The following is a 27,567-nucleotide window of genomic DNA, read 5'->3' on the forward strand; positions in this document are numbered from 1 at the left end:
ACACATGCACACACACGCTCATGCACAGCGACACGTTGGTACACACACACACATACACACGCACGCACAAAGCCGCAAACAAACAATACACGTAGTGGCTTTAATTGCCCTGCCTCTGAGCAAGCTTTGGCACGGACTGCGCCAGCGGGGTGGGGAGCTGGCGCTGCCTGTCTCGTTCGGCGTCGCACGTTTAGCAGGCACTGTTGCTTGGATGGGATTTATGTTTGCTTTACATGCATGTTGTACAAACAATTTACTGTAACTGTGACATTCAAATACGAGCACACACAGACACATACACACATACATATACGAGCACCCAATTGGCGACCTCCATTTAACACCAAACGTGTCATTTGTGGCCATTTGCTCGTTGATGGTCCTTTCTTTTCCCCCCCTTCTCTGTCTCTTTTTTTCAGCATTTGCTTTACGGAGTTTTGCAGCTTTTGCGGTCTATTAAGTGGGCCGCAAGAGTAAATCAAAATGCGTACTGCATAATCTTTTTGTGGCCTGTGCAGCACTCGACGTATGGGTTATTTGAAGCACATTTTGTTGCCCCGAGTGTGCAACAAGCGTTCGTATAACATTTTCTGCTCAACTTTCACAAAGTGCTAACAAACAGATTTATGAGCTTTAAGCAAGCAATATAAACTGAAGTTCGTTATAACTATAGGAAAAGAGCGGGAAGCGACTCTCACAGCAGCCAAAGGACATGCAACAGTGCCAGCAACAGATACCAACGCTACATTGGACAAACACACAAAGTAAACTATGGCCGGAGCATAAGTTTTATAGAGTTACAGGCTGATAAATGCGCTATATAAATGTTATGTACAATCAAACTTTGTTTTGCTGCAATTTATCGAGTATTATTATTTGCAATTTAAAGCATTTTTATATGATCACATTATGATAATTCTGTTTATTATACCTTGATAATTTTTACAGTGCATCCGGACACGGGCAAGAAATTGTTCATATACATTGGACTAAAGCAACAGGAAGCCGCAAGGACAAACAATTACACAAACACACACACATATGTATATGTATATAGACAGTCATGTGTGTGTATGTGAATGGATAGGTTAGGAAGCGTGCCGCAGTGCATAAAGCTGTCTATCTAAGACTCTCTGCCTGTGTGCGTGTGTGTGAGTGTGTGCGTGTTCGTGACTTTGTTCGTCGGGATATGGGATGCTGAGCTCGTATTAAAAGCCCATAAAAAGTAACGTTTAAAAACCAACGTGGAAAGGAGCATCGCGACGCGCAAATACACAAATTAATAAAAGCCAAATAATAAAAAAATACACAAAAGCACGACAAACAGAACTGAAGAAAACACACAAGAAAAACACGAGTCATAAATTAAATAGAAACAACGAAAATTACTTACCCAAAAAGAGGCCGCCCAGCAACAAATGTGTCCCCTTTGCTTTGGCTGTCAATTTTTGTAGCATACACACAGGCGCGCTTCAAAAGGAGTGGGCGCCGGTGCTGCAGGGGGCGTGGCGGGACGGTGCGCCGACTGGCTGCGGCAATGGGTGCCAGCACGAATAATCTACTAGCGATTTATTTGTTGCTGCCATCGCAGTCAACGTCGACATCGCTGCCATAGCCACTGCTATTTTTGTTACTTCTTTTTCATATTTTTACTTACTTTCAACTAATGCCAAACGACGCTGTGGCAATGGGCCATAAAGCAACTGCTGCTGCTGCTGTCGCTGCTGCTGCTGCTGCTGCTGCTGCTGCTGCTGCTGCCTTTGCTGATGCTTTCGGTATTCGGCTTTTCTAGCTCGTCACCATCGGCGTTGGCGTCGGCGTCGGCGTTGGCGTCGTCGTCCTCATCGGCGCCGTCGTCGTCGTCGTTCTCGTCGGCGTCGTCATTGTCGCTGTTCGTGTGGCACAGTCGTGCGTTATCCTTTGCTCCTATCGGTTGTGTACGGTTGTGCTTGGCAGCTGCCTGGTGCGCCTACTACTCGCCAATTTGCTAACTTGGACGCGCGACACGTCCAGCGCGCACACCTGTGCGCGCCACTAGCTGCTGTTGCTCCGCCAGCCACTCGCACGGCACAAGACATTTTTAATTTGCACCCAAACTGCTCGCAGCTCGAAGTTATCTGCACCAAATTTAGCACGCGCGAAGTTTCTGTGTTGTTGTGTGTTGCCCTCTGCCCGCGGACTCTGCTGCTTTTGTTGCCGCCGCTGCTGCCGCTGCTGCTGTCGAGTGATTTTTTGCATGAAGGAAGGAGCAGAAAAATACAAAAAATCTCAGCTAAGTGTTTTACAACTTGAAGATATTAAGTTGCCCCGTTCGGTGTCCTGCGGCCACGTTACAATTCTTGGTAAGCATTTCTGTGTTCTTCTCTGGCCCAGAGCCCTTTAATTGTTCAAAACTTTTTGGTTTGAAATAAAATGTTCATTGTTTACATGAAATATTTAGCGTTTATTAAACACTTGATACACAAAACTCGGCGTGTAAGCACTTAAATAAGTTTTCGCTGTGCGGTTTGATGACTCGCATATACATATATAAATATTTATTGTACATAAGTATGTTATATATATATATATATATATATATATATATATATATATATATATATATAGATTGCAGCCTAATCTTAAAATCTATTTTGGTGCTCTCTACTCAAGTATGTGGTTAGGATTTGTGAAATTCATCCCTCGAGCTAACGATTTGCTGCCTTTAAGGAGCTTCCAAAGTATCCGAACTGACTTCCACGAGGCGTCACCTTGTGGCACCTGCTTGCTACCTTGCGGCGACGACAGCATTAACATGTTCCCTTGCTAAGCGCCTGCTGCTCGGTGCGTGGGTGTAGGCCGCTATTCACGCTCCGTCTTTCCACAATCAAAGCAGTTCCGTTCATTGTGTGGCTCGTGTTGTTTTTTCTCATTTCCCCGCATAAATTTTAATAGTTTTCCTATGCTTTAAATGGCCCGCAAATATAATGTCAGTCTCTCTCGCCTTATCTCACTTACTTGCCCTCTTTTTTCTCTTCCTCTGCCTGTCTGTCTGTCCACATTATTTGCCCTGTGTACTGTCTGCTTTGAAGCTTGCCCACTTTAGCTGTCAGTAAATTTATATTGTGGTCAGTGCCTAAAAATAGCATACGCCATGCACTTATCCTTGAAATGGAATGGAAATTTAAAAATAAAGCATATACAATTCAAAATGCCAAAAATAGACATGTGTAACCACACTTATACACACATATATAGGTCACAGAGTGAAAGCAAAGCAACAGATAAGGCGGAGAACATGAATTACATTTGATAACTTTGTTTACTTTTACAAATAATTTCTGCAATGATTAAAGCTTATTATATACGAAGTTTCTTTAATGGAGATGTGTATTGCATTTTAATTTATGTATAAGATAATGATACTTAAATGACAAAACAGTTACTATGATTTTGTTAATATAATTAATTTTTTAGGGAGTGAAAGATACATATAAAAAGTGGCATTTAAAAATAAAATAAAATAAAAGCTGTACAGAAAAAAATTATAGGAAAATGTGAGTGAGAGTGAGAGAGCTGAGGATGAGAAAAGCGTAATTGACACCAAGAGCCACTCTAATATATTTATTAATGAACAACTAATTATATAAAGCACTAGAAAATTAAGAGCCTTACTTTGAACGCAATTATGTATATTTAATTAAACTCTTCCTCTGGTCACTTCAAAATATTAAAAAAAAAAATATTGTGAAAGGCTATAAAAAGGGTATAGTGCATAATGTTCTTTAATTTAGGTCTGAATTAAAATATTTATTCACATATAACCAACTTAAGAATTTGCTAATGAAAAATTAACTCCCTGAAAAAAAAGACTTAAAAATAATTTTGAGCTCTTTACCATTGAACGCAGTTATTAAGCATCAATATGTTTACACATATAACGCATATAACGTAACACACATGATATAACAAGCGCTTACTTAATATTTTACTACCAGCATAATTTAATACCCATTGTAAGCAATTCCAAATCAGATTTTCCCCCACTAATCAGCTTTTGTAATTTACGTAGTAAACGCTTCTATTCGAGCGCCCCGAAGTGTGTGACGTGCTTATCACTTCTCAATTGGCGGCTTGTGTGTGTGTGTGTGCAAGTGAGCTTTCCATTAGCACTTTTCATTTTAATTAATCTGGCAAGTGCTTTTGCACTTTCGTTCGATTTATTTTGCATTACGATTAAGCAACGTGCTCTAATTCCACGCATCCTTCTCTCCCTCTCTCGTTCTCTCTCTCTCACACTCAATGAATTTTATTTGAATGTTATTTACCTGTGCTCATCGAGAGACCAAAAGGTTGTTGAAAACTCTAACAAACTTCGTAGTTTTTCGGGCAATTGACTGCCGCTTAGCCCAGCAAACATACTCACACACACGTACTCACACACAAATACACACGCACACAAACTGGGAAATTCGACTGCAAAATTGTTCGCCCACCTGTCTGCGTGCTCTACCGCAACCGTGCTCCACTTTTGTTGTTGTTGCTAAACAACCTGAGCACCTGCAATTGTATTTGACACAATTCGGTTATGTTGGTCAAAATTCAAGCTTGAAGCAAACAAATTTACCGACAATTGCATCCACTTATACGAATTTTCCAAATTTTATTTAAATGAGCTGTATCAGTTCGATTTATATATTTATTTAATCTACCGGTTGACGTTGTCAGAAAATCATAGAAAAGCAAATATCAAGCTACGATTAAGTTATAGAAGTTTTTAATCCGTTTAAATGCTACAAAGTGTAGAATTTGTATATAATTTTTTTTTTTTCACATCACACTTTTAGCAGTATCTGCTAAAATTGCTTTTGATAAACATTAATATTTAAATTTCAATAAACACTAAAAAAGAATTTAAGTTAAGTTCATATTGTATGAACTTATAAATTACTCATTGTTTTTTTATAGAATGCAATTAATCATTTTATAAATTGCTCATTGATTTTATTTAAGCTTGACTTTCGTTTTGTTTATTTTTAATAGTCTGAGAATATATATAATAATATGATAAAAGTCAGTGCTTCTTAAGCGTTACAAGATCGGCACATGATCTGATATTGAGAGCTTATATTAGGGGAAGCTTTTAGAAGAAATAATAATAATGTTTAATAGTGAAACCCGTTGCTGCTTAGGCGATTATTTATCATTACTCATGTATATATGCTTCTGCGAATTGTTTGAAGCAGAAAAGATCAACTATGCAATATAAATGGGCAGTCCTATTTCATAAAGTTGATCTCTTTTACATCCTGCTTATTTAAAACATGCTCACAAAAATCAACTCACCGTTTTATTCTTTACGTTCTACTTGTGAAATCTTCCGAAAAATTCACATTCCTTTACTCTCGCTCTGAATAAAAGATTTCGGCTCGGCTCTTTTCGCTTTTGAGATCAGTTGAACTATTCGTGTGATGCTCAACAAAAATGAGACTAAGTCAATAAATTTTTTTTTTTTTTTTTGGTATATTTATTTTAAGCGCTGAATCTGTACAATGCAAGTATAGTACCTTAACAACACAATTAGATTATTTATATAGGACCTAACCTTCTGATGTATTCAGGAGGACTTACAAATATATATTTACAAATATCCCTAAACTAAACTTATCTAATATTTAGTCAATAAATAACAAAGATGTTACTGCACTCGGTTTTCACATTCACGTACACATGTACACCTTCGGCTGTGTCCGACTCGCTCACATACCTATACATATGCAAATGACTTTTTGCTTCACTTAACTTAACCAAACGGTCGGAGAACAACCAAGGCATGCAACAGATGTTAGGTAAAGAAGACATATGACTTTTCTCGAATTCTCTTTGTTAATTGTATATTATAATGTTTTTACTGAGACTCACTCGCCATAATGAATAGTCCTTTGATAATCATATCGAATATTAAAAATATATATTTTGTCATTGACTTAGTTATAACATGCTGTATATAAATATTTATTATTCGTTTTTCTATTTGTTCTATTGGTTTAATGATTATTTTATTCAAATGACAAAAATATTTGTGTAAATTACGAATGACGTCAAATATATATTGTATTATACATTGCTTTAAAGTAAAGTAAAGTACGTAAAGTCGTAGTAGTCTGAATTGAGATGTAATATTCCGAAGGAATTGTGATACAAACTTGTATTCAAACTTTTCTTGATATATGATATATTAAAATAATATTGATCCATCAATCTTAAAAAAAAAATAAACTTCATAAGTTACAGCTATCTCATCTATATGTGAAACTTACTGTTATAGAAACAGTTTAAGTCAGCTATTTGACTTTGTCTGACACCTTTATTACACTAATGAAGATATTATGAGAAGGAAGAAGCATAATGGGTTGCCCAGTTAAGCTGGATTTGTTTGAGTTGCTGCTGCCAATTGTTGGCTCTGAAGTAGTTAATTAAGTGATTGGCTGATTGACGACTCGCCAGTCATTCCCTGGCGAATCGAGCAGAAAACGAGGATGTCTACGTCAGCACGAGTTGCTGATTTGATTTTCATTGTATCGAGTATTTAGTAATTAGTTCGTCTGCCTTGGGTTTTTAATTGGCCACAACATGTAAGAGGAAGCGCTCTAACAAAGCTATTAGCCAGCAGCGAAACAGCAAAAACAACTTAAAGGGGACTTACGAGTGAAGTGCTCTGTCGACTGCAAGTGCCAGGGTCAATTAGGAGACCCATAACGAAATTAGCCTTGATAAGTGTGCACTGCAATGAGTGTAAAATATGCAGTGGCAGGAGCAGGACAGCCGACGAACAAGCAGCTAGCAGCTAGCAGCCAGCAGCCAACAGTGGCTGCAATAAATGTGCTCCCTTCTTTGATTGATGGCCGAGCCAAGTGCAAAATATGACAAGGATAACAAGGTTACTTGGGGCAGAGCGCTGCACATATTGTTGGACTTGTGCGTCGTTTAATTCAATATTATGCTCCAGCTATAAATAGACACAAATGTTTATTCAATAAACATGCAGCGTACATCGTACGTACATACAAACATCGTATAGCCAACGAACATTCCTCAGTTGCCATGTGCACTGGAATGGTGTTCATAGAAGACTGCGTTCTTTGGCCCTAACTAACCTATTTATTGTCCAATTACATTAAATTGTTACTAACTAAACTAAAAAAATTGTTGGCAGGAGTAAGACGTATAATTCACTCTAGCTTATAAACAAGCAAGCACATATTGAAAATCTTAGCCCGTGAAATCTTTATAATAAGCATTGAGTCAAAGCAGAATATTCTCTCCTTAGATATAATTTTGATTTTATGTTTTTAGGACAAAAAAAGGTTTCCAAAATGTTGTCATAAAACGTGCAAGTAATCGTTAGCTGGGGTTAATATTGATTTTCATGAATATCAGGCAAAAGCAAACTTAACATTCACGTGCTGTCTGTTATGAGCAGACAGACAGAGGAACGGACAGGGGAGTCACACTCAGCTCAGGGCGAGGTCTTCTGCCTGTTAGAGAATACCCCAAATTCCCTGAGATTGCTTTGATGGTAAACATTCCAAAGCTTAAGCCAAGTAATCTACCCAAAAGCAAGCCGAAATATATAATTTTCTCTAATATATCTCTATTAAGCTAGAGTCTTAAGCCAAGTATATAATTTTTCAAAATGCATTGCGTATCAATCAAGGCAGCTTGATAAGTCTGCTGGCTAATTAGTAAAACAGTCATTTCTGCATTTTCATCAGACAACTGACGAAGTTCTCACAGACCAAAATCGTGCTCTTAGTACATACATAATTCAGAGCTCATTTCGCATAACTCATACGCACGGTAGTCCACGACATTTCGGTTGGCATTCTTAGTGCCGCACGGGCGCAGACAGAGGCGCAGCCTACGAAATGGCTGAATGATAAGCAGAGAGTCGAGAAGGCACAGAATGTGAACAATGCGATACTCGGGACCCATTGTAAATGTGTCGCCATGGGCGTCCGTGTCGTATGGCCTCTAATGGCTGCGCAGCCAATGGTTTGTCAGTTTGAATTTGGTTAGTCAAACGTTTTGCAACATTTGCTGCACGTTTCGGTTTTTGCGTCGATGTCCTGGCTGTTGGCTGTTGGCTGTTGGCTAAAAATACAAGGCCATGGCGCCATCATGTTTGTGTATCTGTGAGAAACACTTCATCATCGTAGCTAACCTGGCGTATGAATGAATAGCTCGACGGGCTACCGTGCCTGAGCAAAGAGATAACCAGAGCAGCGATCTACTGTCGCATTGTGAGTAGCAGCTGGTTGACTACGAGACTGACTGACTGACGGACTGGGTAACTGACTGACTGACTGCTGCGGTTAGCAGCAGCAGCAGCAGCGTTCCTACTGCTGCGCTTATCTAATTATAGCTTCATTAAGGCAGCTGTGATGAACTTAACGAGCAAATGGAGCGAGCCTTCGTAGGTAGCTGAGCTCAGCCAGCCATTCTCGACAGGCTGTTGCTGCTGGTGTTGTTGTTGTTGTTGTTATAATGGGGCTGGCTATGAAGCTCGACGACATGTTGCTAGCACTAGCTACCGACTCGACTTTGGTAACTAGGCAGTTTATTTATTTTCACCGTTATTGCTGACAATGTGACAGCAAGATAGTTTTATCCCAGCTCTGACATGCCTACCCATTTCATTGTATGATATGATGCTGATGACATTCTAATGATATTGTAATCAGGCTTAGCCTCAGCCCCAATTGCTGTGCCATACCAATAGTCAAATAATACTCATTAAATAATAAGTCCATACTTATAGTTGTCAGTCAACATAAATTGGGTTCGTTACCTCATATGTCTATATATGTATATAGATGTGTGGGTAGTTGTGTGTGTGTATGTGTGTGTATATATATTTTGTTGCCATTGAAATTTCGATGTCATAAGTATTTGCAGTCAGCCATCAACAGCATCAAATTGAAAGCTTTTTCTCACTTTGGCTACATTGGCAAATGGCAGCTCAAATGACGGCTGACAGCGCATGCACACACCCACGTACCCACCCACACTCACACACACCTGCAATCGCTTGTACTTGTGATATATTTTTTCCGTTCTTTTCGTGCTGTATTTTATTTGATTCACTCTCATATATCACAGACTCAGCTGCTCAGCTGCTCAGCTTTTGGCTTTTATTGTTAAATCGTTGGTTCAATTTTATATATATATATATATATATATATATATAATTTTTTTTTGTAGCTTCATTCGTCTTTTATTTTATTTTTGTGTTTTGGCGCTTCGCTTGACGCTGATTGAATACAAATACAAACGCAAATAGAAATACAAATATAAACAAATGTCGCCCACCTGCATGCAAATATAAACAGCATCTTTAATATGCCATCAACAGCAACGACAACAGCAGCAGCAATGGCAGCAGCAACAGCAACAGCAACAGCAGCAATAGAAGCAATAGCAGCAGCAGCAACAGCAGCAATGGCATGTCTGGGAACTGCTGTTTCTTCACCTAAACAAGCGATGCGAGAAAATTCGATTTTCAATAATTTTCCGCTTTTTTCCCCACTTTGCTGATGTTGTCTTTGTTGTTGTTTTTGTTGTTGTCTGGATGGTGCCATCATCCGATTTTGCTATACTCTGCACCCGAAATTCAAAACAAAATACTTAATGGCCCGTTGACAGCTTCTGCTGAAAATACCCTGTAAAAAGACAACTTAAAGCCAACCTTCACATTTTATGCAAAATAAATGTATATCGTGTATTTGATATTCTGACTCAATTATGTAAATTCCCTTTCAATTTCACTTAGTTTTTCAATACTCTCACAAAATTTCTCATAATTTTTAATCAATAAAACACAGCACTTAGCTATTAAGTGCTCAATGAACTGTTCTTAGAAATGGAGTATGCAATTTACATTGAAATTATAGGGTATTTCATTGTAATAGTTGTGGGGAAAGCTCTTGGTCCTCGGGCGTTTGGCCAACTCGACAGTCATTACCTTGAAATTCCCCATGGAGCATTTGACTTTAATGGCGTTGGGAGTTAAAGTATATTGACATGTTATGATGCGTGGCCAAAACAGCGGGTGTTTGCTCAGCCCATACCCCACACATGCACACGCACACACACACACACGCACACACTCACACACAACACACACATACGTTGATTGTGTGGCGCGTGTGTTGCAGACGTTTTACAAGCGCTGCGTGCGTTGCTTTCTAACGGTCGCTCAGCTCCATGGTGCGACCCATTGATCTGGTTTTTAGTCAGTTGGTCACATTTTGTTTTTCGTTTTTCTCTCAATATTAATTTAATCACTTTAGTTTCACAAGCCATTTTACGCCACGCGCATTCATCTCGCTCTCCTCTTTCTGTTTCTTTAAGGCAACTTCAATATCTCAATTTGTGGTTTTGATTTATTTTGTAACAGGAAATAGCGACCGCCAATCGAATAGCAGAGAAAAGCCATCAGCCCAGCGGGTCTCCTGCTTGTCTGATATATGTTTGTACTGACGTGTATTGTTCGCTTTGCAGCTGAGAATAACGTGATTTTTTTCTTGAAGCTCATCGTTGCCATCAGCCATCAGCGTGGCCTGTCAGCCAAATAACAAATATGTATGTATTCTCCTCTTACAAGCATTTTGCACAAATGCTGCTCTGTCTGCGCTCAATATGCTTGCCAGACCTTGCAAGGTCGAAACAAATAGAGTACGGGTGAGGAAGGCGGTGCGGCGGTGCGGCGGTGAGGCGGTGGAGTAAGTTAGGCATGACCTTTGCTGACAATCCGAGACCGAATCATATTATATACATATACGGAGCGCCAATAAAAGTTAAATTGTGCGCCGTATACCGAGCATTCAATATGGGATTTCATATTTGTGTCCTTAATATTTCATCAGGGCCGTGAAAAGGGTAGTTACCGAACACCGAACACTGAACACCGAACACCGGACACCGCGCACCGGGCACCGGGCACCGGACATATCGAAAGTTCAAATTGCTTTCCCCTCATGGATAATAGACAGCAAATTAAATTGAGCTCGGACCACACAAAGAATTCAACTCACCAAAATTGTTTTGCTTATTGAATTTGTTCAATCTTTACGGCATTGAAACTGCCCATATTTTGTTACATATCGGATAGACTCTTGCGCATTCCAATAAATTTTGAAAAGTGTATAATAATTTTTTATATGCATTTTGGCAACAGTCGTGGTATAAATTTCAATATTGATTTCAAGTGCAGAAGTTCAGTTTTCGTTTGGCTTTATATTACTTTTCAAATTATAAATAGAGGCAAGAGAAGAACTTTTTAGGTCTGACCGGAGCTGTTGGATATTACTTAAAACGCTTACATCTGTGGATGTCATATAGAGCTACAATTTAATCTACATATATATTATGATTAATAGGAGTAGGCTATAAATTATTAAAATCGATGCAGGAAAACAAAATCAAATTCATATACCATATTACCTTCAATTTCAACAGAGAATAAAAACTGGCTTAATGAAAAACTTTTTACTTATTAAATCCAACAGCAAAACGATGTGAACAAAATGCGACACAGAAAAAAATTCATAAAAAAAAAGCTATAAAACTTTTCCAGACAGTTGCTGACAGAAAATTAGCAAAAAATAAATCCCATTTTTTAATGTTCTAGCTTAATGCTTAATATATTTCCGAATCTGATACAAGCATATCAATATTATTTATTATTATTTCATCACATCATTATATAGCTAAACAGTCTATGTATTATTTCTATAAATTATTCAATTCACATTTTTACTTATTTTTATTTATATCAACGTTTTATCTGGCAATGGCAAACAAGTTTATTATAGCTTGATACACTGACGTTGACATTAAGCTCACATGTCTTAGCCAGAAACAAGTAGACAAATCGAGATAGAATAATCCGTTTTTATTTATGTATGCTATTTTATTGCTGAAGCGCAGTGCAATTGATGCTGTTATGCTTTTAAATATGAAATATTATTTTGCAGAAATTGAGTAAACTGTAAATATAAATAAGGAAGAAAGTGCTTGCAGAAAGATGAAGGATAAATTTTAAAGAATATATATATAAATATGTATATATTTATATATACGTATTAATATATAAATTTATTGTATACGTATTTATATTTAGATACTTTATCATTTTGACAATTATTATATATATAGTAAAATCTTTCAATTTTACCTTGGTGAACTAAAATTAGAAAATGTGAATTTCCATCTCAAATTTCTATATTGGTTAAACACTTCTCTGATAATAAATTGCATAACTTAGTTAGTAAAACAATTAAGAGCATTTAAGCATTTATAGCAGATGGAAAACGTTATTTGGAAAACTCATCAATTTCAAATTTAATAGACACAGTTTAGGTCAGGCTTTTTTTTTATTCTTTTTTGGCTTATTAAATATGCTATTTATGTGTAAACTGCGTGGGCTGTGCTTATTGGCTCTGGTCATAGTACGAAACACACTCTAATATAATCAAAAACATACAGATATTTACGCACACACACACCTGCATATATATTGGTATTTATAGGTATGTAAGTACTCGAGTCGATAATGTGCTCAATTTGGCAGAGCCAAAATAGTCGAAGGCGGCATATAGGCGCTTCTATTTAGCTGCCAGTGGGCTTGAATACAAAATTAAATATTTATTGAAGCGAAAGAGCCGTAATCAAATTCGATTCTCTGAAAAATACGTAATTGCCGCTAATGGCGGCAGCCCGTAAAGCAAGAAGAATCACATAAAAAGGAAAGAGAAAGCAGTGTGAGGGCGGCAAAATCAGCTTCCAATCAGACATTCATATAGGAACATACTTGGCATAAGCGAGCGCTCGTATGAGTGCGCGTGTAAGTAAATAAAATAAGTATAAAATTGCAGTCATATTAGGCATCAAAATGCCATAAAATGTGCCGGAGTTCACACACTCGAGTGTACTGAGCTACGTTCCGCAACAGCCATAAAAAGGCCATTGCCTAAAGAACAAAAGGGCTCCCAAGCTGGGCCGAGCCAAGGCGCACAGGGCATACGTTTTATTTTTGTTTTTCTTGTGGAGGAGGGTGGGGAGGGGAGTGGAGGGGTGTAGCTCACTTACATTTATAGCATATATATAGTATATATAAGCGCATTTGATGTGCAATGCAAATGGCAATTGACATTCCTTTCGACCGGCAGGGGAACAATGTCAAACCCAATCGAAGCCGAAGGTCGCGTGCCCTTGCCGCCATCTGATTGACTTGAAACGAAATCCAGACCGTTTCGTGTACGTGATGCCTCGATAATCATAGTGCCGCTGTAGCTTAGCTGCATCAACAGCTCGGCAAAGTTTTGCAAAGCCAGGACAGACTAGGACAAGCCATGTGGCGAGCCAGCACTCCGCACTATTTGCCTGCTTTGTGGTTGTCTGCAATTTTTCGCTTCGTTTGTCAATGGCGTCGCGGTAACTTTGTCCTCGCGTTTTCCTTCTTTGGGGCATGTAATCAATTAACACTAATGAAGCTGAGCATGCTGTAGCTGTGTCTGTGTTAAAGTTCTTGTTTGTATTGCATACTTTGAGGCACTGCAATCAGCTGCAGACCGTCTAAGCAGCGCCGGCACTGAAGGTCGTGGTCTTGGGCAAAAAACAAAAGCCAAAAAGTGTGTGCGCCTGATAGGCGCCCGTTCTCGGTCACGTGGCGCAGGTGGCAAAGCTGCAGCCAGGTAAGCATTCCGTCTGCAGCAGCAGCAAGACCAACCACTCGTCGCTTCCTCTATATACGCTACCTATGTACCTCTACATGCACTCTCACACAGACACACACGCACACACACACACTCGTACACACAATCAGCAGCAAAGTAACAACAATTGAGAAAAGTACTTTCCTGTCCTAGCTAGAGCTGTTTTCGCTCTGCCATTGCCAGAGATCCGCCCACATAATAAGAGCAACAGAGACTGCGACTGCGACTGCCGCTGCCGCTGTTGCTGCTGCTGCTGCTGCCTCAGTGTGCAATTGTTTGTGTCCTTGATACGGATGCTTCTTTTCTATTGTTAGCATGGCATTTAAAACAAAATGCTTTCTCTTTGGTATTCACATTCAAACCCAGCGGCTTTTAAAGTACGAACAGGTCTGCCTTGCCTGGCCCCGCCCATCGCCTCTGACTGCACCAGTGCATTTAAAAATACAAAATCATGCGGAAGGCAGAATCAGTGTGGCGGACACATTCAACGGGGCCAGCTGCTGTTTTGTTGCCCTTGTGGCCGTGTATCTGACATATGTATGTACATATACATATACATAGACATATATATGTATATACAAATATATGGGAATCCGTGTTAATATTCAGATGTGACCCTCACGTGGCCAAATGATCCGTCATCCGATTGCCGCTGAAATATTTCCGAGGCATTCACACTGAGCACACAGCACTGCGGAACACGTTTCTGCAGTCGCTGGAATATCATAATTTCCAGCGCTCATCATCATTTAATGCAAGTAATTTCCTATGCATTAAATTTCACAAAATAAACCTTCGTGCGTGCGCGCGTACGTGCGTAAATTTTGTGGTCATAGGCGAAGCGTGCTGTCCAAAACAACAACAACGACAACAACAACAAAATACAAACAATACAAAAAGGGAGGAGCCGTAATACTAAATTAAACATTGGCATTACAGCACAACAACAACGACACGGAGGGTGTACAAACACCTGTACCTGACACAGTGTCCGGCGTCGACTTCTTTGCACTTTAACATTTGTCAAATAAACTATGAATGCCGCCGCTGGCCGCTAAATAAGTATTATACAAATTACAATGGCAAACAACAAACAACACACTGAGGTGGCCCAACAGCTCCGGGAAACGCGTTCGCGCTGTCCAGTGTACTGGACCCACACACTCAGCATAAAAACTGCAAACAAGCTGAAATATTCAACAGCTTGCGCGTTGGCACAGAAACGCCGCCCTCGAAAGTAAGCTACGAAAAAAGCTAACGGCCCCGGATAGAGTCCATGCGGCGTATGCGCAATTTTCCAGAGTTGGCCAAAGTTTGTGATGGCACACGTTACACGACACACGGTGCACGATATTTTACTTACCTACCCTACTTTTACTTTTACTTAATTAACATTTATTTTCCGAGTTTTTTTTTTATTTTTTTTTTTTTATTTATATTTATTTTAAGCGCTGAATCTGTACAATGCAAGTATAGTACCTTAACAACACAATTAGATTATTTATATAGAACCTAACCTTGTGATGTACTCAGATATATATTTACAAATATTTTCCGAGTAGAAAAATATTTCTCTTCTTTTCACCTGCACGCATTTATATGAATATTCTGCTCATCTCTAGCAGCGATGTTGGCTCCCAAAATGTTTTGGTGTGGCTGCAACAGGCGATATTAATTAAAAATTGCACAAGTGGCATTTTGTTTAATATTTAATATTAGTTTAAAAAGGACAGTGGAGGTCAACCACGCACGACTTTAAGTTGTCCTTTTGCTGAGCTCTGTTAAAAATTCAATAGCATTTTTGCAATTGACAGCGAGTAAAATTTTCACGTTTGTATAAATATTGTCAAACCTTTGACTATAAACAATTTTCTGTCAGCTCAGCCATGCCTTGAGCTGATTAATTATTCCATGCAACAATGCGGACTATAAAGAGAAATATCTTTTAGATTTACACAGCTGCAAATATTTTAAATATTTTTATTGGGAATAATATTACTACTCTACTTTCCTTGGCATAACCCATAAAAAGTCGTTGTCATGCGAAATATGTATACTTTATAAATATTTAAATATTTATTTATTTTAGTCTGGCTGTCGTTGCTGTTCTTTGATGCGTCTCAAATGTGCATATAGACGATAAAATAAATCAATCCAATTTGTTATGCTAAATACTAAGTGGGCTGCCTTTTAAAAGAAATAAAAAGTGGTACTCAATGCCTATACTTGTTCAAAATGCAAAAAGGGTAGATTAGTTTTATATAAAATAAACACATATATTTTAAAGATTATCCTAATGAAGTTACAAACTGGATCGACTGAATTAGTCGTTTGAGAGCTGTTTAATTAATTAATTAATTAATTAATTCTTTAAAAGACCTATTACTGTTTCATTTTGGGCTTCATTTTGAAAATAAACTTTAAACCCTCGTTAAAAATACATACGTAAGTGTAGAGTGGATATGAAATGAGACTTTGTATGAACTGTGGACAAAAATGTATTTAAAGTTTATTTAGTGTAGTTGTACGCGATGACTACAGCTATAACCCAATTTTGCTTCTTCATATACAAATGAGTTCATATTACCTACCTCTCGCCCTTCAATTGAGATGCAAGAGTTTTCAGCTTGCGCTCATTTCTCGCTCTTCAATTTAAATTCAAGAGTTTCCCTTTTATGCACAGCTTTAAATATCTTGTTTATTTAGTTTTCTGGTCCTTGAATCCTTTTTCTCAGCCTTAAACGAGCATTATGCAGTCGGTAGGGTGCGACTGCAACGTTGCTGCTGACTTTTTGTTTGTATTTTGTTTTTGTTTCTCTGCTGAGAGCCTCTTTTACTTGCGATTGGTTCTGTGATGCTTGTTAAGCATCGACACGTGGGCTCGTTCATGCGTAGCAAGTTCAAATGTCACATTCACAGACACATTTGCCAACTGTAGAGCGAAACTGATTTGAATTCGCTGTTAGCCTTGCGATGGAACTTTACCTTCAATAAATGTCGAGCCTGAAATCAATCATACGTAGAATAACTTAAAGCCAAAACGGGTTGGCTGACACAGCAAAAGTTTTGCCCTTTTGCAGCAGGGAGGATTCTCCTTAGGTCCTTGAAATATATTTCATATTGTACATTACTGATCATTGTACATCAGATGACATTTGATTTGTCAACTGCCTGATGTCACTAAAATATATATGTGTATCTAGCTAAAGAAACAATCTCCTGGAAAAGGTAGTTCAGTTTTCTATACTAAATATATATATTTCTTAATACATTTGTCATATACATACATGCTGTCCTTTGTGCCTTCCTGTCACAGTGAGAAACAGGACTCAACTGCAGGACTTTGTGTTGCTATCGTTGTCATCAGACATGCGAAAGTGCTAAGCCACTGAAATATTTGCCTCAAAATGTCTCAATGTCTTGTTCAGCACTGTGTATTTGTGCGTGTGTGTGTGTGCATGTGAGTGTGTGTGTGAGTTATGTAAACTAAATTCAAATTGTGTACAAAAAATGTTACTCAGAAATTTGTAACGCGTACTTGAGGCCATTTTGCTGGCAAATGCAAATGTACCTATTGCTGCAATTTAAAATGTAAATGCCCGAGGCCAAGGAGATGGCCAATTTGCAGTTGGTCAGCAATCTGCATGCTTGTGTGCGTGCCGTAGATGCCGTGCCCCATGTTGCATGTGGCTCCGTCATAATCATGCAAAGCAGCACAAAACAAAAAAAAAAAAAAAAAAAGAAAAACTGCTGGAGGGTAGATGAATAATTGAACTGCTACTTCCGCACTGGCAGCTGATTGCCCGATCCAGTTCGCAGCACTCGCAAGGTCAAGGGGCACACTCTCCCACACACACACACACACACACACTCAGATAGATAGCAACACATACGCCATGTGCTGTAATTCTTGTATTTCATGGGCAGCCCCAAGTCTCGCTGTTCCCTTTTCAATTTGATTTATCAAATGGTCGCCATAAACCGAAATTTCCTCAACTTGTTCTCTTTGGCTGCCGCGACCTTTCGGTCCGCTGACCACAGCGGCTTTATCTTTGCATATTTCAAGGCGCCCAATTAGTTTCGATTCGTTGGCATTCGATTTGTTTACGCTTTCGGTTCGATTTGCTGTCGTTGGTAAGCAAAAATGTTCGCTTGATTTCATCTGTCCTTCTGCTCGTCCTTTTATCTGGCCTCGCCCTTTGTCTTTGCCATTTTTAGCACTCAATTAATTCGAATCTGGACAAAGACTTGGGCAATATATTTGAATTTGTGTGCCCCCGTTCCTCTTGCTGTCGCCCACATTCATTCAGCTGTGATAAATGACCCCAGTTCGAGAGCTCTGGGCGCACAGCTTGATCAGTACTTGGGTACTTTGCCAAATCGGTCTGTCAGCTAAGCCCCACTTTTGGGGTAAAATCAATTAGCGTAAGCAAAATCAGAAAAGAGAACTGGGAAATTCGCTCAAAAACTTGTGGTCTGCATTAATATAAAAAGTTAATTAAAACTGTCGAAAATTATTTTTAAGAACCCAAAGACACCGACACAAAGAAAGTAATTAAAGCCCAATATAGAACCAACCAAGAGCGTTTCGGTATCTCTAAATATTTCTCGAGTTGATCTGAAGGTACGTGTGTGTGTGTGTGTGTGTATTTATGTGTTTGTGTTTAAGTGAATTGCGTCTGATATCCAACGCAAACAGCTGCATCGCCCAATGCTCACCTGTAAATAAACACCGGCAAATTCAAATAAGCAAGAATAAGTACGAATAAATAACTTATAAGCCAACAAGAAAAAGAATATCCAACAATTGTGACGCAGGTACCCACCCAGGTATCCATTCAGGCTGCCAGTCAGCCAGGCAGCTATTCGGCCAGCCAGCGAGTCATTCTCCAATGCACCACAACAATGGGCAGCCCGTGCCACAGTCGGAGCCCAAGTGAAATGAATCACATCCCGTCACAATATGAATGGCGCGTCGTGTGACGACCCACTGACCCACCACTGCCCAAAAACTCAAGAAAAACCCAACACTGGGGGCAAAAAAACTAAATTAGTTGTAAAACTAAACGTATAATATATTAATATAAATATATTTATTATTAAATAGAGATTACGACACTTAAAAAATAAAAATAATAATATTTGAGATTGACGTCGAAATAAAAATTATTATTAAAATAATTTAGAAGAGGATCCCATTTTGTTCCTTTGGCGGTCACACATATGTTTTAACTATGAAAAAAAAAAACTGCTGTATTTATTTATATCTTACAACATTATAAACATGTATGTAGCTAATATTACACTGAGTCTGCACTAAAAAATACTTATCTGTGCCATTGTACATTGACCTTCTATACATAGAATGAATGAATCCCAAAAGCAAACAAGCTCTGCCAAATCCCAGATACTTTAACAACAAATAAAAGACGAAAAGTAAAAAAAAAAAAAAAAAGGAAGGAATGGAAAAGAGAAAGAAAAAGAAAAGAAAAGAAAGCGTAAAAAGCGTTCGCGAGTTGGCCAACAATCTGGACTAGGACTGGGACAGCGACTGGGACCACGGCCACGGAGTGAGTTGGCTGAGCCGAGCTGGTAACTGTGACTGTGGCATATCCTTACCTTGGGCACTCATGTTGTTGTTGTATGCCGAGGTCTGGGCCTGCGAACGGCAACCAATCTCAATCGACTTCATACATATTCCATTCCTCCGGCGACAACTCACCTCTCCCCCAGATCCACTGGGCACTTCTGAGACAGCTGCAGCTATTATGTTGTTCTTCCCGTATTGTTGTGAAGCATTGTCATGTGGTTGACAAAAGCACTTGGCAAACCACAGAGCAGCACCGCGTGACATATTTCAAGATTTTCATTTCGGTACTTCTATTTTTTTTTGCATTTTTTTGTTATTGATTTAAAGTTTACTTCAGATGTGGAAATGGGAAATGGAAAATGAAAAGCGTGCGCGCACGCTTTTGTGTGCAAGTGTCCTTGTATGCGTGTCGACACGAAACTCATTTACCTAAAGGTAGCGAGCACCCAAAACACATAACGCATTCCCATCAGCTTTATACTTTGTTAGCTAACAAACACAGACACACACACACACACACAGAGTCTGTCCTGTTTGTTAAACTTCAGGGAGTTCCAAGTCAAAGCCACAAATGTTTGCTTAACCGGAAGTAAATCAAAAGATACCCCACAAAAACACACACATACACATGCACACATACACATGCACGCACTAAATCACTTTTGTAGATGGCAACACTTTAGCCAAGAGCAATAGGATATTTATCTAAGAGGGTCTTGTCGGCCTACAACTTGGCCTTCTTAGTCCCTAATAACTTTTCTTGTATGTTTTATTTAAAAACCAACAAAAAATCACGCATTTCCTCGATTTTATCGCTTCAAAAATACATTACATTAAATTTAAAGGGTGAGTCGCAAATTGAATACATATTAGTCAAATTGTCAAGCAAATTCCGGAAGTAGGTTAAGACTTATATTTATCAAAATATAAAATATGAAATATAAAATATAAAATGTAAAATAAAAAATAAATATAAAATATAAAATATAAAATATAAAATATAAAATATAAAAAATAAAAATAAAATTATAAAATATAAATATAAAATATAAAATATAAAATATAAAAAATAAAATATAAAATATAAAAAATAAAATATAAAATATGAAGTAAAAAATCATTGCGCCTAATTACTTTGCCTTATTAAGCATTAAAATAATATGCGTGCTATACGAGTAATGCGGAGTTTAATTTTATGATCTACTACAATCACACCTTAAGCTAATTTCATTAAATTTAATTGCATTACATACTAATTCATCGTTTAGTTAATTAAAAACTAAATATAAGTACAAGCACATTCATGTTTCATTCTTCAATTTTGTGGGCAACATTAAATTGTTCATATTTCGCTCCCCATTCCTTGGCGGAATTTAGAAATTTCGCTGAATTGATTACAAGCCAGACGCTTGGCGAATTGCAAAAGTTTACATACGAGTCAGAGAGTTGAAGTACGAGTGTTGTAGATAATTTGAAAGTTGACGCACGCTAATGATAAGGATAAAACATTGACAGGCAACAGCTGTCGGTAAGCAGTAAGCGGTAAGCGGAAGGAAGTGAAATTTGGTCGCTTTTGCTGGCGCCACACAAAATGCTGCTGCCAACAGACACATTGGCGCTATTTATGGCAAATTAAGCCAATTGAGTTGAGAGAGATTACGCTGGGCGTTTGTAGACCAGCTTCGACAATATGAGATCTTTGTGTAGGTGGGAATTTCATTGGCTGCTCTCAGCCAAGGCTCAGCTCGGCTCAGCTCAAGTATTTTTTCCATTTTGTTTTTTTTTTTTTTTTTTTTCTTTTTCGTCTCGTGTTTTCGCTGTTGTTGTGTGCGAATTGGGTAGAGAAATGCCCGGGGGCTATAGAATTTACACAATGCCATCAAAGGCACAAGGTGTTTATGGGGCTGGTTTAGCATTTGCATGTTTCTACAAATTGTGGGCGTCTCGCCAAGTTCCCTGCGCAGCCCGCAGGCCGCAGATGATATTGTAGATAAATTGCTAGCACGATGTGCTTCATTAAACTGGCACAACAAATGCCAAATTGATACAAATCGAATGAGGATAGTACAAATGTAGAATTCAGTGAGGAAATAAATGAAATATGAGCACTAATAAATCGTCGATATCATTTCAATTGCAGACTTGCCAAGCGAACTTCTCTGTCAGCAATAAAAGGCAACAACGACAAATGACAGTTACAATCAGCATGTCCTGCGCAGCGAGCGCCCCTTACTGTGTGTATGCCATAGGGCAACGAGTCATCGGTGAATGGCAGGCCAATAATTGCATTGCATCCAAGGACTAAGCTCGGCCCCAACACCAGCCAGGCGACAGCCACAATAACGAGTTGCCCCACACCATGACACTCCTACGCAAGCTAACGGCAACGGCTTCGACGGCGGCAAGGACGCTGCTCGAGGATGCGGGCGCAGGGACGAAGTCACAGCCCGTTTACATGCCGCTGCTCCTGGAGGCAACGGCCACGCTGCCCTCAGCAGCGAGATCAACCTCGGCGGCTGCGGCAGCGGCAGCAGCGGCGGCTGCTGCTGCGGCTTCCCATGCGAGTTATTTGAATTTCGTTGCCGATGGACTCATCGATGTGGACGATGCCACCGGCAACGGTGGCAGCAGCTCAGTTTCCCTGGAAAATATTGCCGGCGGCCAGGCGCCGGACAATGGCAGCTCGGCCGCGACTGCCGCCGAAACGGGCAGCGCGCACCTGACATTCGTCATCGTCAAGTGTTTCATTATTGGTTTCATCATACTGGCCGCCATACTAGGCAACATGCTGGTGATTGTCTCCGTCATGCGCCACAGGAAATTGCGGTGAGTTGTAATCACATAGCCATAGCCAGGTGTTATAGCAATCACAAGTCTGATAGCTGTACTCAAAGTTCTCTATACTGCGAGTAGGTTGGTGCCTAGCTTATGTAGGAGTATTTCCTTGAGGAACTTAAAATTATGGAAAATGGCAATCCTCAAAATAATGGATTTGCCTGACTTATTGGGATTGACTTGAACCCCCTCAACCGAACTGTTGCTCTGAATATTATATTTCGTTTTCTTTAAATATTACTGGCGCGCACACACACATAAGCGCTAATACATGCACACACACACCCACATATGTAAAGACCGCAGTCTTATAGGTAATGAATATTTAAGTGATTTCAGTGTCCCTTGCCCGATCTTCATGAAATATTCCGCAATCAGGTGAATGATAAATGGCTTCATATTATTGCATAGTTTTGTTCGAAATTCTTAAATCAAACCATAATGTTATAAAAAAAGAAACGAAAATATCTATATATGTATCTATCTCTATACATTTTTATTAATCTCTGCTCTGTGTTCATAATCCCTCTCGATTCATTGTCAAATGCACACGCTAATATTATTGAAATTTTTTTCTGGCCATACATACTCAAATTATCTTTAAGCTCTTTCTCATCTTATAGTTAATAATAATAATTAATATAATAATTGAAGCAATTTCGATTTCATGTCTGATTAGGCACAATGACTATTTCTAAAACAGTATTTTTTAATACCAAAATAAATCGAACTATATTATCAATCTGGGCTTTTGTCCAGCCTGGCAACTATAATATATTTTATAATGCCCAACTTCCTCTGCAAAAGTGAATCGAAGTAGCACAATAGCAGCAACAATACAAACCATTCTCGAGCGTGTTTCATTCATTTCCTTTTTCAATGGTTCGACCAGCTCGAGGCGCGCTTTTCAATACTCGTTTGCTTCAATCGAACAGAGTATATTCGTTTAGTTGTTTGCTCGTTTCTGTCTCGTCTGCTCAGGCTGGGCTAGACATAAAAGTCTATATATGTATATGAAATAATATGCATATGAAAATAAAATAACTTTTGTTCACTTTTATAGCTGCAATAAATTCGAACGAGTATGCCGGCGTCAATAGCACCCGTTAGTAACGTGCTTCCACGTTTATCATTGAATTGTTGGCCACAAAGCGCCATTGTCATCATTGTCAGCGCGCGTATCAAGGACATGGCCAGGAATTTGTGTCTATGTTGCCTTTTTCGCACAGCCTTTGACCGCCGCCGGGGCGTTAATCCTGTGCGCCTTAGCGTCCATTAGTTTGCCATCATTTATCATATTTGGGCCGTTGCGTTGCGTGTCAAGAAATTTGTCAACTTTTCTGCTATGGCTCGCACCCATTACCATTCCCATGCCATTCCCATTGCCCTTACCCATATGTTGGCTTGTGTCTGGTTTATAACTTAACCGCCCACCCGTTGGCATACTTCTGTGCGGCACTGTCAAATGTCGAAAACGTGCGTAATTACATCGAATATGTTAATAAGATGAACGCATTTAAATATTGTGGCCTTCTTAAAAGGGCGCTCAGACAGACGTTGCCGGGTTTGGCATTTTATTTACGACGGTCCATATACATTTCGTTTTTTTTTTCTTTTCTGACAGCTCCAATAAGCCTTAATAAATAAGAGGAGAGTGTAGACGACTAAGAGTTTCACTAAATGCTGTAGACTTTACATAAGTAGCGTGAAAATAATTCTATAAAAGTTATTTATTGATTTTATTTATTATTTGAATAATTGTAGAAAATTTAAAATTTCATTCTACGTTTAATATTCGACAATATACATTTAAATATGTGTATGGGTATTTCTAGTATGGAAAAAAGGTAAACTCAAAAATTATATTTACAAAATAAGTCGAAGAAAGTATTAATACTAATGTCTAATAAATAAAAAAAAAAATATTTAAATAAATATTAAATATTTGTAACACATAAGCTACGTAGCATACCCTCACATCTCCTCATTTATTGAGATCAGAGTATTTTAACAACAATACTTACTCAACACTCTCTCATACAGTTGAAGATGTCACCCTGTGCCCTGTGTGTGTGTGTGTGTGTGTGTATGTGTAAGTGTGTGAATGTGTGGGTTACGACAGTTCTTCATAATTTCGTACGTGTTTCAGGCTCAAATTCATATGCTGTATTTGGCTGGCATTTAAGCTACATAAAGCGCACACACACTCACACTCACACCCGCACACCCACTGAACGGTCACGCTCATAACCACGCCCACACAAGAAGCCTTAGGGCGCTCAATGTCAAGGCATAAACCTTTTAAAGCAGCCCAAGAAAACGCTCACCTTGGCGACAGCCCAAGCAGACAGACAGAGAGACAGACAGCCACCTGACATTTAAGGGGCTCATTTAACTTTCGTAGCCTGCAAAGCTGCCTGAATTCTGTTGCCAGGCGAAATGCTGGTGTAGGAACTGAATGAAGGTAACGAAGCTCCCGAATGACTATTATTGCTAGCTGCATAAAAATTTGTATCTTCCCTGATGCTCTGCCTATGACCCATTTCAACTGTTTTGCGCCGCTGCGCAGTTTAAATCATTATGGCAAATTAGGCCTAATTATGCTTGACATGCATTCCTACTTTATCCTCTCGCCAGTGTAAATGTGTGAGTGTGTGCGTGTGTGTGTGAGCGTCTGTGCAAATCACAGGTGTGTGTCCAACTCAAGGCTCGCATTAAGCAAATTTTCATGCGATAATTTGAGCCTCATTTAACTCAGCCCCCACCTGTGTCGGACTCCGCTCGTAGCTCAGCCTTTCCCAAATAGATGGACGTTTGTGCGTGTGCGCTCGGCTGACTTAATATCCGGTCCACTAATTGAACCAACTTTCGCACGGCCCATTAAGGTGGAGCAAACTAAAAGTTCAGCTTGTCGAAATAAGCCCATATAAGTTATGTACTGCGCCAAGATAGAACGCACCCCAATATATTCTAATTACAATCGTGGTCTGACTGTGCTACAGAATTTATGCCGAAAATGCGTGTGAAAATGCATAAAGCAAATTCACAAATTATGTTTGCTGTGGTGCACAATCTTTTGTGAATATATGAATGAAATATTTTATACATACTAATCAAAGAAAATAAATAACAAATTCAATTATGATTGGCAAGCGAGTCCTTAAAGCCTAATCCTTTGTCATTATTGTCTATAATCTTAGCAATTCATTAAAAGAAAATTCGAAATATTTCTATAAATAATTGTTTAGCAGCTTAAAACAAATTACTTTCACCAATCAATACAGTTTACTTTGTTGCAGTCTCGCCTCTGGCATGAAGCCATTCACAGTTCACAAATTATCAACAATAAACTCAATATGAAAGTAAAATATGAGCAGGCTCTAGCTAGTTGACGTTGGCAGTCATAACAAGCTTCCCCATCAATTGCTGTGTTTGGCTAATGGCCATTAACAGTGTGTACTTTGGCATTTTAAAGAGCCACGTTAAAGTGCTGGAGGTCTGGAGCTCTGACAAGCTCATAAATCTAATTAAACTTATCATCTATCGGAATCGACATGGCTCCGTTTGCAACTCTTCTGGGCTGCCCTCGTCTCCTCGTGGGTTTTAATCGGATTTAAAGCGACGCCTCTCTTTGCTACTTATATTTTCAGTTCTGTTGTTGACGCTGATGTTTTGCCTTATGCCTGGCCTGGCACATTTCTGCGGTAGTTAAGGCTTGCCAACAACTGTCCGTTACTTGCCATGGCACTGCCCTCGTCCCGCACTCACCCTCCATGCCATGCCCCAGCCATCCCTGACGTCTGCCTTCCGAATTCTGGCATCACGGCTGCGGCTGGTTCCTGTGGGCTGTAATTAAGTTTGTGCCGGCTTGAACGTGAGGCTGGTTCATTGGCCTAGTGTAAATTGTGAGATATGAAAATGTAATTGCCTCTCGCTTCAAGCTCTGCCCATTAAAGCTGCAATGAGTTTTAGAGTTGCGCATACGCCATGTGTGCGTAATTGAGTTGAGCCTGGAGTCTGTGGGAAGAGTTTGTGGCATTCCGGCGCAAATAAAGCATATTATCAATTAATGCATTAAACTCCGACTGCACTCGCATGCTGCCTATATATGTATGTGTGTCTGTGTGTCTGTGTGTGTGTATGTGCGAGCAGAAGTTTCTGTCTCATAGCCACACAGACGAGCTATTAAGCCGATAAGCCGTACATGTGTATAATACTGACATAAATGTGCATTGCGCCAGGCTGATGATTTGCAAAAGTTTTCAAAAATTTGTCAACATTTCCCGCTGGCATCCGCTGCTGAAGTTAGTCATGCTCATCTCTCATTTACAGCATCATTACCAACTATTTTGTGGTTTCACTGGCGGTGGCCGACATGCTCGTTGCGCTTTGTGCAATGACTTTCAATGCTTCCGTGGAGATATCTGGCAGATGGATGTTCGGGTCGGTAATGTGCGATATCTGGAACAGTTTCGATGTCTACTTCTCCACGGCCAGCATCATGCATCTGTGCTGCATTTCGGTGGACAGGTGAGGCGGCAATTAGTCAAATATCATTTGGCAAACGTTTGCCAAATTATTCTCATCTCATTTCAGGTACTATGCCATAGTCCAGCCACTGGACTATCCACTCATAATGACGCATCGTCGGGTCTTTATCATGCTCCTAATGGTCTGGCTATCACCGGCGCTGCTCTCGTTCCTACCCATCTGCTCGGGCTGGTACACCACGAACGAGAACTGGAAATATCTCAAGTCCAATCCCCATGTAAGCTGACAATATATTTTCTTAATTTTCAACTGCATCACAATTCAACATTTCAACAGCTTCTACTGTCTATGTGTGCGTGTGGGCGTGTGTCTGTATGTGTGTGTGCGTGTTTGCCAGAGGCTGGCATGCCAGACATGCAGTTTGCTTGCCTCTACCACACATTGGCCACAAGGTGTGCCATAAATTCGTGCCAACAGCTGCAAGTGAAGCTGGCACATTGACTTTGGTTTAGATGCCAGACTAGAGCTGAGCACGTGCCCAAATCTCCTTAACACGAGACAATGCGCAGCAGCTTAATACTAATTAGTTAGTCAGCTAGTTCGATATACCTTCATACGGATAAACATATATGTATATACATATATTTTGAGTTATACCACAAGCTAAATATTGACATTTACATGACAACTTTATAGATGGTGGCAAGATAGTGGACTGTATAATTGCAAATTATATGAATCCCCTGCAACATATGAATATAATCTTCTCCTGCTCTTGCAAGTTCATTTACCATTAACACTTCTTCTCCTTCCATATGCATGCTTATAAGAGTCCAACTTGCACTTTTCCCATATCGCATACTTCCATTACGTGAGTCTATAATTTATATATTT

At 39.3% G+C, this 27,567-nt stretch overlaps 1 protein-coding gene across 1 annotated transcript in view; it reads left to right on the forward strand.

Annotated features, from left to right (window-relative positions):
- The first annotated feature begins 1,898 nt into the window (after positions 1–1,898).
- Positions 1,899–27,567, forward strand: part of LOC6574028 (octopamine receptor beta-1R) — a 31,450-nt gene continuing 5,781 nt past the window's right edge. The window contains exons 1-4 of the mRNA XM_002000050.4: positions 1,899–2,342; positions 21,488–22,173; positions 26,515–26,712; positions 26,779–26,950. Coding sequence (XP_002000086.1) covers positions 21,707–22,173; positions 26,515–26,712; positions 26,779–26,950 — 837 coding nt within the window. The 5' untranslated portion in view covers positions 1,899–2,342; positions 21,488–21,706. The remainder of the gene's footprint in view (positions 2,343–21,487; positions 22,174–26,514; positions 26,713–26,778; positions 26,951–27,567) is intronic.

The sequence above is a fragment of the Drosophila mojavensis genome, unplaced genomic scaffold, assembly GCF_018153725.1.
Source record: "Drosophila mojavensis isolate 15081-1352.22 unplaced genomic scaffold, ASM1815372v1 contig_277, whole genome shotgun sequence".
Lineage (NCBI taxonomy): Eukaryota > Metazoa > Arthropoda > Insecta > Diptera > Drosophilidae > Drosophila > Drosophila mojavensis.